We start from the raw sequence: 14,395 nt of genomic DNA on the forward strand, positions 1-14,395 counted from the left end.
GACACCAACCACCCACCCCACAGCCGGTCCCTGGGCTCTGCGTGTTCTTCTCAGTCTCGCCTGTGCAGGGAATAAAATAGCACAAATTGAGCAGAATTTGTAACTATGAAAGGAGGGGGGGGAAAAAAGCCTTAGTAATTATTCATAGTGGGTTTTTTTTCTTTTTAAATGATGAATTGCAAGTCAAGAAGCATCTCTTCAGGGCTGAGAGCCTGAATCCACCCCAGGCTGCTCCGGAGCAAGGGTGGTGGGAGATATCACCCGCGTCCTTGCCAGGAAAGCCAGATTTACTCATTTCCATATGCATAATAATGCAATTACGAAGTCAGCCTAAACCTGCGGTGCAGACAAAGAAACAGGCGGCTTTGTAATTAATCACACGTGTAAGAATAAAGCCTGTTACATTAGGGTTCATTATTTGGTGGATTAATTAAAAAAAAAAACACCCAAGAATGTTTTCTGCAGTAGCAAATGTGCTATTAGACTGCAAAGACGGGCCCTGGAAATAGCTTGTAGGTGCGTGGCAGCTCCCGTGTGCTGGCACACGTCACTGCATTATTCACTGGGCTGGCTGCTGGTTTAACTGGGCTGTGAAATCGCTGGAGTCGGTGCCTGGATTTGTTTTCCGAGGGCGCTGGATGATGGAGAGGGGTCTTGGAGGGGTGCTGGGGCAGCGATGCCTCTGCTAGAAATCACATCCAGGCTGGAAATCTGGTTTTTGAATCCACCCCGTGTTCTTTACGGTTTCCCCATTCTTTGGGAGCTCACAAAATACTTCACAAATCTACACGGCAGAAGTGATAAATACTGTAAAATCCAAAGTCTCATTAAGCGAGAGTGGAGTTACAGGCTCAAACACCTCTTTCCATTGCATTTTCACTAAATCCTCATTTGCATTTAAATTACAAATGTAATTTGGACCTGAGTTTGAGCTGCTGGGCTATTAAAATAAAACTATATCTTGACGACCGGCAGCAGAGGGACACCTCGAATGCCGCCAGTGCGGTGCAAAGGCTTTTTGTTATCGGGGCCTGCAAAATAACCTCAGCTAAAGGGGCTTGGGGTTTCACAAAGGTGGGGTTTTCCCAGTACGGGAGAGTTTTTAAAACTTGAATTTAGAGGTAGTTCTTCTCCCATCACTCCCCAAAACACCACCCTGAGCCGGACCCTGCTCATTCACAGTGCCTGAGAGTCAAAGGAGAGCTGGAAACTGCTTGCTATCTCTTATTTTATTCTCTTTATTTTTTTAGAAAGCACGGTTCCTATACAGAAATGCCATCGAAAGCCCAAAATCATGAGGGCTGGAGCTGGAAATACTGGCTGAAGCACTTTGCGAAGTCCCAGCCGGTGCTGTGGACCCGGCGGATTCAGCAGGAGCCCGAGCTCCATCACACACCGGGTAGCGGGGGGCTGCTTTAGCGGGGGGGTGAGGGCGGGATGGGGTGACCTGTGGTCACTTTAATTTCATACAGCTATAGACAGAGAGATATACATATATATATATATATAAGTATACAGAGAGAGCCCTCCGAGCACCCCAGCTGCGGCATGGCTCTGCATGGGCAGATATAAGCTCCCAGTGGTGTTTCCCTGGGTCAGGATTTGACCCCCATTTCCCAACCCAAACGAGGGGCTGGTGGAGCTGGTTTTTGGGGGATTGCCATTGCGTGGAGAAGCTGGATGAGCCCTCGGGTGCCTGCCGGGATGCTGCTGAAATGGGCAGGCAGGTGATGCCCTAGGTCAGTGTCATCGCAAGGGCTCCGGTGCGGCATTTGCCATCAGCATCCCCTTTTCCCCAGGAATATTCTTTTTTTTTTTTATTCAGCAAAACCTAAGCTAAGAAAAGCCACGATCCTCTCTGTATCCTGGGCTCTGAGCTCTGCCCAAGCGTGGCTGCATTTAAAAAATAATGACTTGAAGCCTTTTAACCCGCTTTAAGGCCATCGCAGGCACATTTCCCAGCTGGGTGGGAATTTGGCAGCTGGCAAAAAGGCCCCGTGGAGATGGGAAATGGGGTGGCTGAGCTTTGGGGAGCTGCCCACGGAGTCCCAAGCCAACCCGCAGCCCCCGGCACTTGTGGCTCGGTCCCCCCCAACATGATGGCGTGTCCTCAAAGGGGCTGTGCTGGGGCAGAGATGCCCCATCCATGGATGATGGGGTTCACCTCCTCCATGTCCCCGTTTCTTCGCTGTGCTCTTGGCAGCTGCTGCGGTTGGAAACGCTGCTCTCCTTCGTGTCTTTACCGGACTTGATCACAGGGTCAGTGTTTCTAGGGGACACTGAGGCACTAGCTAAGGCAGGTTAAAGAGATCAATGATTTGGGGTCATCACATTTTTGGGGTTACCCCCCAAATTGAGATATCAAGCCAGAATTCAGCTTCATACTTCAGCCTGGAGTGAAACCCAAGATGTCTTGGTCTACAGCGTGGGACATCCCATCCCTGCAGGGACATCCAGCCCTGTTGGGACATCCCACCATTGCCAAGACCTCTCCATGAACCAGCTCCAAACCAAGAGCCTTTCCCACCACATGGTACTGAGGGTTTTGCCCCCAGGGTGGGTGGAGGTGGAGAGCTGAAGGGTGGTCAGAGGACCACCTTAGAAACCTTAGTCTCTCTTCTCATGGAGCCAAAGCTCAGCCTTGTGGGACCCTGGGGGTTTTACCCCAATTCCTGCCCCGGAGCCGATCCTGCTCGCCCTCCTGCACCCGATGCTCTATGAGCAGCCAGACTTGCAGCAGCAGAGGATGAGGAGACCAAGCGTGGCTCTGCCAGTGGTCCAGGACTCCATCCGTGCCTGCAAAGGGATCCCAAGGAGCCCTGGGTGGGAGCTGGAGATGTCCAGGTTGATGCAACACTGAGCAAGGGGCTTTTGCTCAGGGCGGGAGGACACGGTGCAGGCAGACAAGGATCGCTTGCATGCTTTGGTGGCAATTCATTTGAGATCCAAATGGGCAATTTCACCCTATTTGGTTCCTTTGAAAAAGAAATTGGTTTTGGCTGCCTCATCGGCTCTGCCTTCCTAAAGGGGAGGCTGCAATTTCCACAGGCTCTGGAGAAATGTTGGGCTGGTAAGGAGAGGTAATGGCCTTTATTAGGCTAAATTGATGCAACTGGAAAAACCAGAGACACAACCCAGACTCTCCATCCAACCCACGAGCCCCAGGTGCAGCCGGGCACTTGCTTGCTTCCTCCAGCTGCATCAATTTGTCCACTAAATGCTATTACTGCTCCCTCTGAGCTTCCTCCTCCTCAGGTCGTTTGACCTCCCGGCTGCAGCCGCGGCAGTGGGAAGGTGAGAGGAAGGAAAAGTCGCGGCTCCCGGATGCTGCTCGCAGCCGGCGTGGGGCTGGCGGGGGTGTTCAGGGAGCGGAAGCCTGGGAGGACCCATCAGTCATTGTTTAGCAGCAGATAATGTGGTCCAGAGGTCCCTGGCCGGTGGCTCCTGCAGGATGCGCTGCCTTCGAGCTCGGCCGCCTCTTCGGAGGGATGGCTGCTCCATCCAGATGAGCGCTGAGCATGAAATCCCCAAATTTCTGCCTCTCGCAGGCTGTGGGTCCTTTCTCAGTGCTTGCACAACCTCTGTCCCTCTTTGGGGAATTATGAAATGATGGTGACGTTTTTCCCATCTTCTACTAAAAAAAAACCCCATCCTATCCCTTTTGGCTTTGCTAAAGGAAATCTGGGCAGTGCTGTTGCTCATCCTTCGTCTAACGGGCAGGGGAGGGAGAGACCTCGCAGCACCGCCCGTTAGTCCATCCTAATTGCTTTAGCACTGTGAGAAACTCCTCAAGTCCCCACAGTTGCTCCCTTAATGAGATCTTTCTCCGGTTTAATGTCTTTGGAGGCAGATGGGCGAGGAGCGGTTCCCCATCACCCTGATGGATGCTGGGCCAGGGGAATTTGGCATCACCACGTGGACACGGGGTGAGATCGGAATGTGCCCTGCTTCATCCCCCAACCCGTCCCCTGGCCGTATCCAAATTCCCAGCATCACATCTGTGACTACGGCTGCAGTCAGAGGTCTCTAAATAATACAGTAATGACATTAACAGTAGAAAGTTGTCCTCTGGGGCAGTTCTCGTTTGAAGGACTCCAGTAAAATTTTTACTGTGGACCTGGAGCTCTTTGATAACAGTGTCTCTGAAGCGGCATCGTTTTCTCTTCCCATCTCTGGCTGTTTTTTGGACACAGCTCAGAGGGGGATGGAGTGAGGGGGATGGAGTGAGGTCCCATGATGTGGCATCACCCCCCGGCACAGCTCCCTTTTGCCACGGGACTGTTTCCCCTCCTGCCATGGGCTGTGGTGCCATCTTGGCCCATGCAGGAGAAGCAGCACGTGGTCATTGCAATCATGGTGTCCCGCGATGCTTAGGCTTTGCCGATAGCCGTGTGTCGGAGGGTGACAGCCCTTGTTGGGTGTATGGAGCTGCCGGCTGTCCCTGGCCACGGTGGAAGCAGCAGCAGAGCAGCTCTGCCCAGGTTGCCTCTTGTTTTGGTCGTCTCCCTACATTGCTTGGTGAGTCCCGATTCCCCCATCCCTGGTTCTCCAGGGTGAAAAAAAGTCTTTGCAGTCACTTGCTGTCAGTCTGAACATAAACCCAGCGGTGTTACTGAGCAGTGCCCGGGCCACCGCTCTGCTAGAGCTCCGTGGTGGTGACCTGGGTCACTTCTGAGCGCAGGTCGTCCCCTCCGTGGCCCCGGCAGCCCCGCTGGAGGCTGCCCACGTCTAGTCATGCCGGCTTGTTGCGGGCTTCAGAAGGGGTGCAGGTGGAGATGCGCTCCCGCGTGGTGTTTCTGGCACGGGAGAAGCTGTTCTGGTCCACGCGTGCTCGGAAAGGCAGGCAAAACTCTCGGAAACACCTCTTGAAATTTTCATCCAGGAAAGCGTAAAGGACGGGGTTGAGGCTGCTGTTGGTATAACCCAGGGCGATGCAGAAATGCAGGCTGGCCACCACGTAGGGGTTCTTCTTGTCTATGTCCACCAGCGTCCAGACGATGACGAAGATGTGGATGGGTGTCCAGCAGATGATGAAGGCTGCCACCACCACCAGCACCATGCGTGTGATGCGCCGCAGGTTGCGGTCTTTCTCCTTGGAGCCCGAGAGGAGGCGGACGCTCTTCAGTCGAAGGATCATCAGCCCGTAGCAGATGGTGATGACCAAGATGGGGACCATGAAGGCAAAGATGAAGACGCAGATCTTGGTCACAGTGTCCCAGTAGATGGGAGGATCAGGAAACTGGAGCGTGCACAGCACCATCCCGTCTGTAGGAGAGAGGACGATCAAAGAGGGAGCCGGTGGAGCGTCTGCTATGAACACTGCCTGCCTTCTGCTGGGTCATGGCTAGGCATGTGAATGCTTGTTAAGAACACAAGGAGATGCATGCCCACCTGCCAGCTCTTTCCCAGGAGCTTTGTGCCACCAGTCCCCTGCCCACAGGGTGCCGAGGGGATGTAGTGGGTGCAGTGACCCAGGCACTTGTTCCCTGCAGAGCCTCCTGGGCCATCCCCACGCTACCTCCTCCCAACTCCCATCGTGGCCACGTCCCCGTGTCACCTTCCACTGAAACCTGTCCGCTTCCTCAAGGTGCCCAGAGCTCTCCTAGCAGCCAAGGACTGGTGTCCTCACACAGGAGCTGCGGAGCTTAGCGGGGGCCAGCTGGGGGCTTTGCAATACCACTGAGGGTGTTTTTTAGGCACCTGATTTGCACCCCAGGAGCTGGGGAGAGGCACTGGTTGGACTGGAGATGGGGAAGGGGGAGGACAATTTCTGGGACAGTTTCCAACCTCAGCAGCCAAGATGGAAAATAACACCGTGATGATTTTTCCATGGCAGGGCATGCTTATGGTCCCATGGAGGGATGCCCATCACTGAGCTCAAACCTGCTACAGGACCATGTGCCTTGGGTTTGCCAGGTCACCCCCGGGATGGACAGATGGGACAGGAGGGGACCTTTCCCCAGAAGCCACTTGCCTTTTGACTTGGTGACTGCCATGGCCATGATGGGCACCCCGATGAGGGAGGAGAGCACCCAGATGCAGACATTGATGACCTTGGCCTTGGCCGGCGTGCGGAAGTCCAGGGCCTTGACCGGGTGACACACGGCGACGTAGCGGTCCACGCTCATCATGGTGAGCGTGAAGATACTGGTGAACATGTTGTAGTAGTCAATGGAGAGCACGACTTTGCAGAGCAGCTCCCCGAAGGGCCAGGTCTCCATCAAGTACTTGGCGCTCTGGAAGGGCAGCGTGCTGGTGGCCAGCGCGTCTGCCAGGGCCAGGTTGAAGATGTAGATGTTGGTGGCCGTCTTCATCTTGGTGTACCTGGGGGTGGCAGAGAAGGGAGCCGTTACAGGTGGTCAGGCCTGGCTTACCATGCTCAAGTATGTGTGTGCACACTCAATATGATGATGAGGGGGCAGAGCCCGGCTTTCTCTGGCTGCTCGCAAAGTGCCATCACCCTTGGTGGGCAAAGGTACGTGCTGGTAATGTGGCCTTCTGCAGCACCGCTGTGCTCAGCGCCTTTCTAGATGGACCAGGGAGCACGTTGAGAAAATACTTGTGTTCGTGCGTGGGTTTAGTGTGTATTGAAGTCCTGGTGCCTGAGCATGGGGTTGCACTGACACGTGCTGAGCTGGGACCTTATCGAGCACCTGCACAACATGGCTTGGACCCTGCCGAAGCCGTTATCCCTTACCTGACCGGCGAGGTGACACTCATTCCCGTGGTTGCCTTTATTCAAAGGAAATCTGAAGAAATTTGCTGAGAAATCAATTCTCCAATTAAATCAATTTAGTCCATTTCCCTGAATCAGTTGCACAATGTCCTTTACCTCCTTTATCTGATTTTCCACCCAGTAAATCGTGATTATCTAGCTTGCTTCCCTGTTGAGTTTACTTGCAGAAATTGGATCGATTACCCCCGGAAACAGGCCATCTGGAAGCAGCCCAATTAGCCGGGCTAGAGCTCTAGAGCCTTTGGGGAAGCCTGGCTGCCTCGGCCACGGCACGTGGCTCAGGGGCACGGTGCTGCTTCCCCCGGGGCATTTGGCAAGAGCTGCAGCCACCCATGGCTGGCATGCCAGCTCTGGTCTTTGTCACATCACGGTAGGAGAAATGCCCGGTCCTGAGTGCCGAAACCCTTCCTGAAGTGATGAGGCATCGTTTTGGTGGGCGCCGGGGCTGGCGGGGATGAATGAGTGTGTGTCCTCGGAGCATCCAGCCCTGCAGGTGTTGCTCAAGGTGATGTTTTGAATGGCGTGGTTGGCTTGAAATGGATGTACATCTCTGCTGCCGAAGGGGCTGTCGGGGGTCCCCAAAGGGTAATGCATTGGGGTTGGGTCGGGGCAGCTCTGCAGTACCCTCCGGTTGTTTGCTAGGCTGAGGTCAGGGCTACGCCGGCAGCTCAAACCCTTCCCTTGCATTCCCTTCCCCTTGCTCAAAGCATCCTCTGCAGCCCCAAGCTCATTTAGATGCACCCTAATTAATTAACAAAAGTGTCAGTTGGAACACAAGCATCTCTGTGCATGGCTAAACCTGCCTGTAACATCCCCAGGGTGGGGTTCAGCCCTAGACAGAGAGGGGGCTGAATTCGGCCCTGGTGCATGGGGGGGACCCCTTGGTTGCCAAATGAAAAGATAATTGGCACCGCTCATAGAAGAACCCCATCATGTGACGGGGTACCTGGAGTAAATTGGGGTGAGGTGATTGAGTAGCTCCCATCTCAGATGGTGGCTGCTCTGCTGCCCTGGCCGGAGACCAGGAGAGTGGGTTGGTGTAGGAAAGAGGTTCCTGGCCTCAATGGTAATATCAATTCCCTTCACTTTATCCTTTTCTCCATCTCAGCAGGGTCAGGAGAGTGTGCTAGCGGGGACAGAGACCCATCGGGTTATGCTGTCAGTAGAACTGGGAGGTGGAGGCTGCAAAAACCATTTCTCTCTGGGAGAAAATAGCAGCTCGGACCAGCATCCAGCGCCAAGAGTGTTCCTTCCTTGTTCACCTTGGCTGCAAATGGCAGCCCCTTGCTCAAGGGTGGAAATATTTGAATTGAACTTTTTAAAATTTTAAATATGGCATAAAAAATGTCTTTTCTTTGAAAAGTCCTTCTCGGTTCTTTTTATTTTCCAAGCTCTTTTGCAAATGCATCTCTTTTAGAAAAGTTTCATTCCAAGTTAAACAAAAAAGCTGAGAATTTGTGTTATTGTCAGGTTTTGCCTCACCTAGATTAAAAAATAGTTGTCTCAGGTAGACTCACACTTCTTTGATCTCTGCTTTTTGAGTAAAGTGGAAAAAATCAGTTATTCACGCCGTGCTCTGCTAGGCGTGCTTGGCCGTGCTGGGTAAGCGCTTCCCTAACCCCCTGCCAGATGTGCCAGGGGTGGGAAGGCTGGGGGGGCCGGGGCTGTAGCCCCCTCCCCAGGCAGGATGGGGCTATGCTGGTGAGGGCAAAGCAGCGATGGGGATGACTGGGATGATTGGGATGACTGGATGATGGGGATGACTGGGATGACTGGGATGATGGGGATGAAAATTTAGCCCCCAGAGCTGGGGTTTGGGGGCAGGATTCAGTCCCCTCCAGGATTGGGCTGAGGGTCAAACCCACTGCACAGGTGGGGGGGTCAATCCTGGTGACTCCCCGAGCTGCAAACGAAGCCGATGCTCCAGGAAAGAGGTTTATCACGTGCAGCAGATCAAACCGGCCGCTTCTGCTGATGGAGCTCCCCGGGCTGCCAAACCCATCGCAATTAAGTGAGTGCCTTGATTGGGAAGTTATGCACTTGAACGAAACAATCTGGAAGGTGCTGAGGGAGAGATGAGGCTGGAGGTGATGGAGTGAGTGCAGGGCGGCTCTGCATTCCAGCAGCAATGCCAGCAACTGGACTCCCAGGTAAGGACCCCTTAGCTCTCCAAACCTCTCCAAAAATAAATAAGTGAAAGAAACCACTTGCAAAACTCCTGGAGCTGCTAAAAGCCACCGCCTTAAAGAGCCTGGCTTAACAAATCCTGCGCCCAGCGAAGGGATGCCCTTGCAGCCTGTGCGGGAGCTGGCGGGGGGTTGATGGGCTCTGCGGGGACGTGGGCACTCGCAAGCCTGAGCTCGCAGCTGCAAATTGCTTCCAGGGGTATTTTTAAAAGCTCCTGACAATGCAGTGGTAATTGCAGCGCCCGTCGCCGTCAGAGCTGCTGACGGAGGGTGCTGGGCAGGCTGAGCTCCCTCCGGGCCCACGGCTGGCTTTCGGCTGCTCCGGGCAAGAAGAAGTGCTTTGGGTTTCGGTTGTGCTCGGCTCTCTGGGGTGCCGGGTGCCCATTCGGGGAGCTCAGCTGGGGGCTGCGGACCAGGGTCCTACGTGTACCTGCTCCCTGGCACGCACGGGCTCTGCAGCATCCTCAGCGCTGCATCCCCAGGGACCCCGAGGTCCCCGAGCCCCGCAGGATGCTCTCCAGCCATGCTTGCAGGCTGCCCGGGCACCTGCATGGGCCCTAAGGGCGGTGGGAGGTGACACTGGGAGGTGTCCCCAGGGCCGCAAGGCAAATGCCCAGCATCTCCCTGGGAGCGAGGTCTGAACCTGAGCTGATCCCATGTCACAGCCCTATCGTGCATGGACATGGGTTTGGTGGAGCCTACCTAGTCCTGGCCTAAACCCTGCCAACGTGGAGCAACTCTGCCAACGAACCCCTGTGAAACTCGGTTGGACTCGATGATCTTGAAGGTCTTTTCCAACCAAAATGATTCTATGATTCTATGAAACTCCGGGTAGGCTGGGCCACGTAAAGGGCAAAGGCACGTGCTGGGCTCCGTGTGTGTCCGCAGCCCCTCCTGTCCCAGGGACTCAAAGGATGGCATTTATTCATTCCTTGGGAGATGTGATTAATTCCAGCATCAGCTGGTGGGTTGGAAAATGGGGGGCTAGAAACCACGGCGATGGGAACTGTGGATGCTGTAGAGTCAGGCTTTCTAAAGCATGGGTAACGTTAGGTTACTTAGTGAGTTAAATAGGGAGGATGTTGTTTGCAGATTAAAGCTTTCTCTTTAAAATGCCTTCCCTCTTCTCACAGAGCAGAACCAGCTGGAGGGGGTCTAATAGCACTCATCCTTCACCTTGACACCGTATGTGGCGTATGTCTCTGCAACAATTACCTTAATTTCCTTTTTCAGTCTAGGGTTGATTTTTAAAGCTACTTCGAGTGGATGAAAAATCCCATCCAGTGTTGGGTAGGGTCAGCGAGCGACACCCCCATCCTGCTACCCATCTGCCCACCCTCTTGGGTGCTGAAAAATACACAGCAGAGCTACCCAAAGAGCGGGGAGCCAGGCGCAAGGGTGATGGGCAGTCCGTTGTGGCTCATGGACATGTTTCAGGCTGGTTTCCTTCCCCTCAGTGAGTCACCGCATTTATTTCGTGCGCAGGCAGTGCCAGGCTGTGCTGACCTCCTGTAACCATCGCTATGGACTGAAAGTGCTGGGGGGGGGTGGAAATCGTTAAAAATGAGGATTTGGGGGGTTTGCCTAAATCCAGCCACGAGCTCTGGTTTGGCCCCAGGGTTTTGGCTCCAGCTGGGGTTACAGCAACCCCTCCCTGGGGCAATGGGAACTGGGATTAACCCCATGAATCCTGGGCGCCCCAGGACAAGTCCCCTCCAGTGTGGGAGGGGGTGCTGTGAAGCCCAGGCACCCAGCGAGACCTCTGCTCCCTCCTGCCAGGCTGGAGGTCGTGAAGTCTCCGTGCCGTCGCCGACAGCTGTGTGACGGCAAGCACGGCTCCTGCCTCCGCTGCCAGTGGGGTCTGGGGGCCATGGAGGGCTCTGCCAGCCCCCGTTGCCGGCGGTGGTCCTGTGGTCTGCAAGACTTGGCTTTATTGTCCCGTATTAACAGCAGCCTTGGCCATGTCAACCCATCTTACCCAGACAGCATCAACCGGCATCTCGGACAAAGGGGCTGTTCGTATGGGCAGGGAATTTTGCACCCCGGCACAAGCGCTGGGCTGGATACAGCAGCGTCTCACTGTGCCCCGTCTACTGAAAAGGGGAACATTGGGGTCCTGTTGCTTGTCCTGGGGTGCAGAGACCCAGCAGACCCCCTCCCTGCCCAGGGAAAGCCTCGGCAGAGGTGCCTCTGCCAGCCAAGGTCCTGCCCTGGCTCCTGCTTTCCCACTGCAATGCTGGATGGAGTCAAAGTGGGGTTCGGGGTCCCCCGGGACATGAGTGGGTGTCTGCTGCTGGAGCTGGTACCTTGTGTTGGGGGGGCTGGGGAACAGCTCGGCCATGGTGTGAGCTGGGGCTGGGCAATGTGGGCTCCTGCTCTTTGTTAGAGAAAAGCAGGAGTCAGCCGGCTGCGGGAGGTGCCGACGGCACGAACACGAGCTCCTGGTGGAGCTGGGAATGGGCTGGGGTGGGTAATTTGTGCTCTGTGCATCTCAGGTCCCAGGGATGGAGTGGGGTAGGTACCAGTGGGAGCCCACCAGCCCCTCTCCCCTGGCTGTGGGGTGGGTGCGTGAGGGGCTCGGGACCCTCCCTGAGAACAGGGTAGCTCTTACCATTTGTTTGTTGGAAAGAAACACCCTGCTCGCCTCTCCCAAACCGCAGTGTGACCAGCCCTGCGGCTCCTCTTCCCCCCGGCTCCCCACGCAGGGGCGAGGAACATGCGGCTGCTGGGGTCGGGGTATGTCCCCCCCAGCTTCTCCCCCAAATGCCGGCTCCCATGCCACCCCGGTGCTGCTCCGTGCACACACAGTCTTTGCTTTTTCCTCCCGCACAGCATCTGGTCACCCCCCACTCACGTGTGTGCTTGCACACACACACATCACACCCGTCGGGTACACCCATCTCGGTGCTACCTGCTCACAAGCATCTGGTGCACACCCACCCTCGCTCCTGTTGCTGTCTCACACCCAGTGCACACTCATCCCTGGTGCACACCTCTGCTGTCTCACACACGGCACACGCTCGGTCCTGGCGCGCGTTCGCTCCTGCTGCTGCCTTACTCCTGGTGCACGCTCGCTTCTCCTGCTGTCTCACACACGGTGCACACCCAGTCCTGGGGCACGCTCGCTTCTCCTGCCATCTCGCACGTGGTGCACACTCATCCCGGTGCACGCCGGCTCCAGCTGCCGCCTCGCACTTGATGCACGCTCACCCAAGGTGCACGCTCCCCCCGCACGCACGCTCCCCTCTCACCCCCAGCCCTCCCCACGCTCCCTCGCTCGCCCTTTTCACGCCCTCCCCGGGGCCGAGGCCGGCGTGGGGTGCCGCCGGGGCACCCCGCTCTCACCTGACGATGCCGTACATGACCAGGACGTTGCCCAGCAGCCCCACCACGCACACCACGGAGTAGAGCGCGGTGATGACGATGGCGATGAGGATGGACGTGGCGTTCTTGGCCCGCTGCGGCCCCGTGTCGTTGACCCCGTGGCCGGGCAGGGGGGCCCAGGCGGTACCGTTGCCCCAGGTGGTACCGGCAGCCGTGGGCAGCTCCGTGGGCAGCTCCGTGGGCAGCTCCATGACCCGCTGCCGGCCGTGGCCCCGCCGTGGCTGCCGGGCGCATCCGAGCGCCGCGGGTTCGAATCCCGCTCCCGGCCAGAGCCGCCGCCGTCTCCCGCACCCGTGCGGTGGCCGGGGACGCCTTATAAACCCGGCGTGTCCCCCGAGCCACGTGGGGCCGGGGGCGGCCCTGCCCGCCCGCCTACCCCCACCCCTGCCTGCCTCCCACCTCCCGCCTGCAGCTCCCTGCCTGCACCCCCCCCCCCCGTCCCTGCCTGCTATCCTCCCCCCTGCTCCCTATCTGTCGCCCCCCCGCCCCCACTCCTGCCTTCCTCCCCCCCTCCCCCCCCGACAGGTCCTTGTCTCCCTTGCCGGTCTCTCTTTCCCCCATCCCTGCCTGTCTCCCCCCATCCCTCCCTTCCTGCCTGCTTTTCTCCCCCCCAGATCCCTACCTGCATCCCCCCCCCGCGTCGCTGTCTCCCCCCTCCCCATCCCTGCCTACCTCCCCCCCTGCTCCCTGCCTTCCCAGCCCCTGCCTGACCCCCCCCCCCAATCCCTGCCTCCCTTCCCACCACCCAGGTCCCTACCTGCACACCCCCCCCCGCCTCCATCCCTGCCTCTCCCCCATCCCTGCCTGCTTTCCCCGCCCCAATCCCTGTTTGTGTCCCCCCCCCTCGGTCCCTGCCTGCCCCCCATCCCTGCTTGCCGCCCTCCTTCGGAGCCGGCGAGGGCTGCGGGGGCGGCCCCGAGCATCCCGGGGGGGGGCCCGGGCTTGAGGGGGAGTGCGATCTATCTCGGCGCTACGGCTCTTTCGGGTTTTCTTTGTCTGGAGGAAGGGGGGGACACAAACAGCCCCCTTGTCCCCAAAGCAAAGCTGGGGTTCCTCCAATTCCCGCCCCCCCCCCCGCCCTGTGTCTTTTCTCCCCTCATATGCTGGGGGGTGTGGGGGGGGGTGGGGTGCTGGATGGGTTTAGGGAATGCTGAGGAGGTTTGGGGGGATGTTGCAGGGGGATTTGGGAGGGATGCTGTGGGGTGGGGGTTTGGGGGAGGGAATTAGAGGGACACGGTGGGGGGCTTAAGGGATGCTGGGGGGGAGATTTGAGGGGAGATCTGGGAGGTTGCCGTGGGGTGAGGGGCTTGGGGGCATGCTGAAGAGGGACTTGGAGAGTAATGCTGGGGGGGTTCAGGAGGGATGCTGCTGCAGGGTGAGGGATTTAGGGGGATGCTGCAGGGTGGGGGTGCAAACGCGGACCCATCAACACCGCCTGCTCAGCAGAGCTGGGCTCTGTGGGATGCTGAAGGTCACCCTCCCCTTACCAAGGACGCTTACCACCCTTGGGGCAGGACCACCCCCCCTCCTCTGACAGGTCTCCCCCCCTTTCAGGGTCTGCAAAGCAGAGAGGTGGGAGCCTTATTTTTCCTGGAGACCCAGCGGATGCAGGGGCTGTGGGAACCCATGTTTGGGGTGCCTCCATCGCCTCTTCGCTTTGGGGATGGATTCATTCATTGCCCTGTGCCCTGGGACAGAGCTGGCTTGGCCAGGGAGGATGGTTTGCTGCAATTTTGGGTGCTTTTGGCTCAGGAGGGAACGGAGCAGGGGACACACAACATGGAGGAAAGGCCAGCAGCTGGTTCAACCCTCGAGATGGGGTTTTCAGTCTGCATAGTGCTCTGCCAGCATGAAACTCTTGCAGTGTCGAAGCATGCAGATATTTCATCAAGAGCCTCATAAAAACACCTAGGAGGGAATTAATAGCTTTTCATTCATCTGGTGGTTCAGATGGTAAACAGCTCCTGGGCTGCTGACCGAGGAGGCAGCAATGACATGTGGTGGGTTTCTGCCATCATGGAGCGAGGGTTTTGGTGGCAGTGGCCCTGGCTTTGTCCTGGAAGGCTAGTGGGATGGGTACAGGCAGGAA

General features: G+C 57.1%; 1 protein-coding gene across 1 annotated transcript; it reads right to left on the reverse strand.

The window, feature by feature from the left end:
- Nucleotides 1–1,211: 1,211 nt before the first annotated feature.
- Nucleotides 1,212–12,669, reverse strand: OPRD1 (opioid receptor delta 1). Its single transcript, XM_052811779.1, has 3 exons — nt 12,268–12,669; nt 5,975–6,324; nt 1,212–5,265 (listed from the first exon to the last, which is right to left on the reverse strand). The coding sequence occupies exons 1-3, from the start codon at nt 12,495–12,497 to the stop codon at nt 4,733–4,735; spliced, it is 1,113 nt and encodes a 370-aa protein (XP_052667739.1). The 5' UTR covers nt 12,498–12,669; the 3' UTR covers nt 1,212–4,732.
- Nucleotides 12,670–14,395: the final 1,726 nt, after the last annotated feature.

The sequence above is a fragment of the Harpia harpyja genome, chromosome 16 (genome assembly GCF_026419915.1).
Source record: "Harpia harpyja isolate bHarHar1 chromosome 16, bHarHar1 primary haplotype, whole genome shotgun sequence".
Classification (NCBI taxonomy): Eukaryota; Metazoa; Chordata; class Aves; order Accipitriformes; family Accipitridae; genus Harpia; species Harpia harpyja.

What these genes read in the sequence shown, in the direction of transcription:
- OPRD1 (XM_052811779.1), bottom strand. Translation starts at nt 12,497, where the DNA reads ATGGAGCTGCCCACGGAGCTGCCCACGGAGCTGCCCACGGCTGCCGGT. An exon ending in GTCATGTACGGCATCGTCAG is followed by an intron (nt 6,325 to 12,267) that starts GTGAGAGCGGGG and finishes TGCCACCCCCAG; the next exon opens with GTACACCAAGATGAAGACGG. An exon ending in GGCAGTCACCAAGTCAAAAG is followed by an intron (nt 5,266 to 5,974) that starts GCAAGTGGCTTC and finishes TCTCTCCTACAG; the next exon opens with ACGGGATGGTGCTGTGCACG.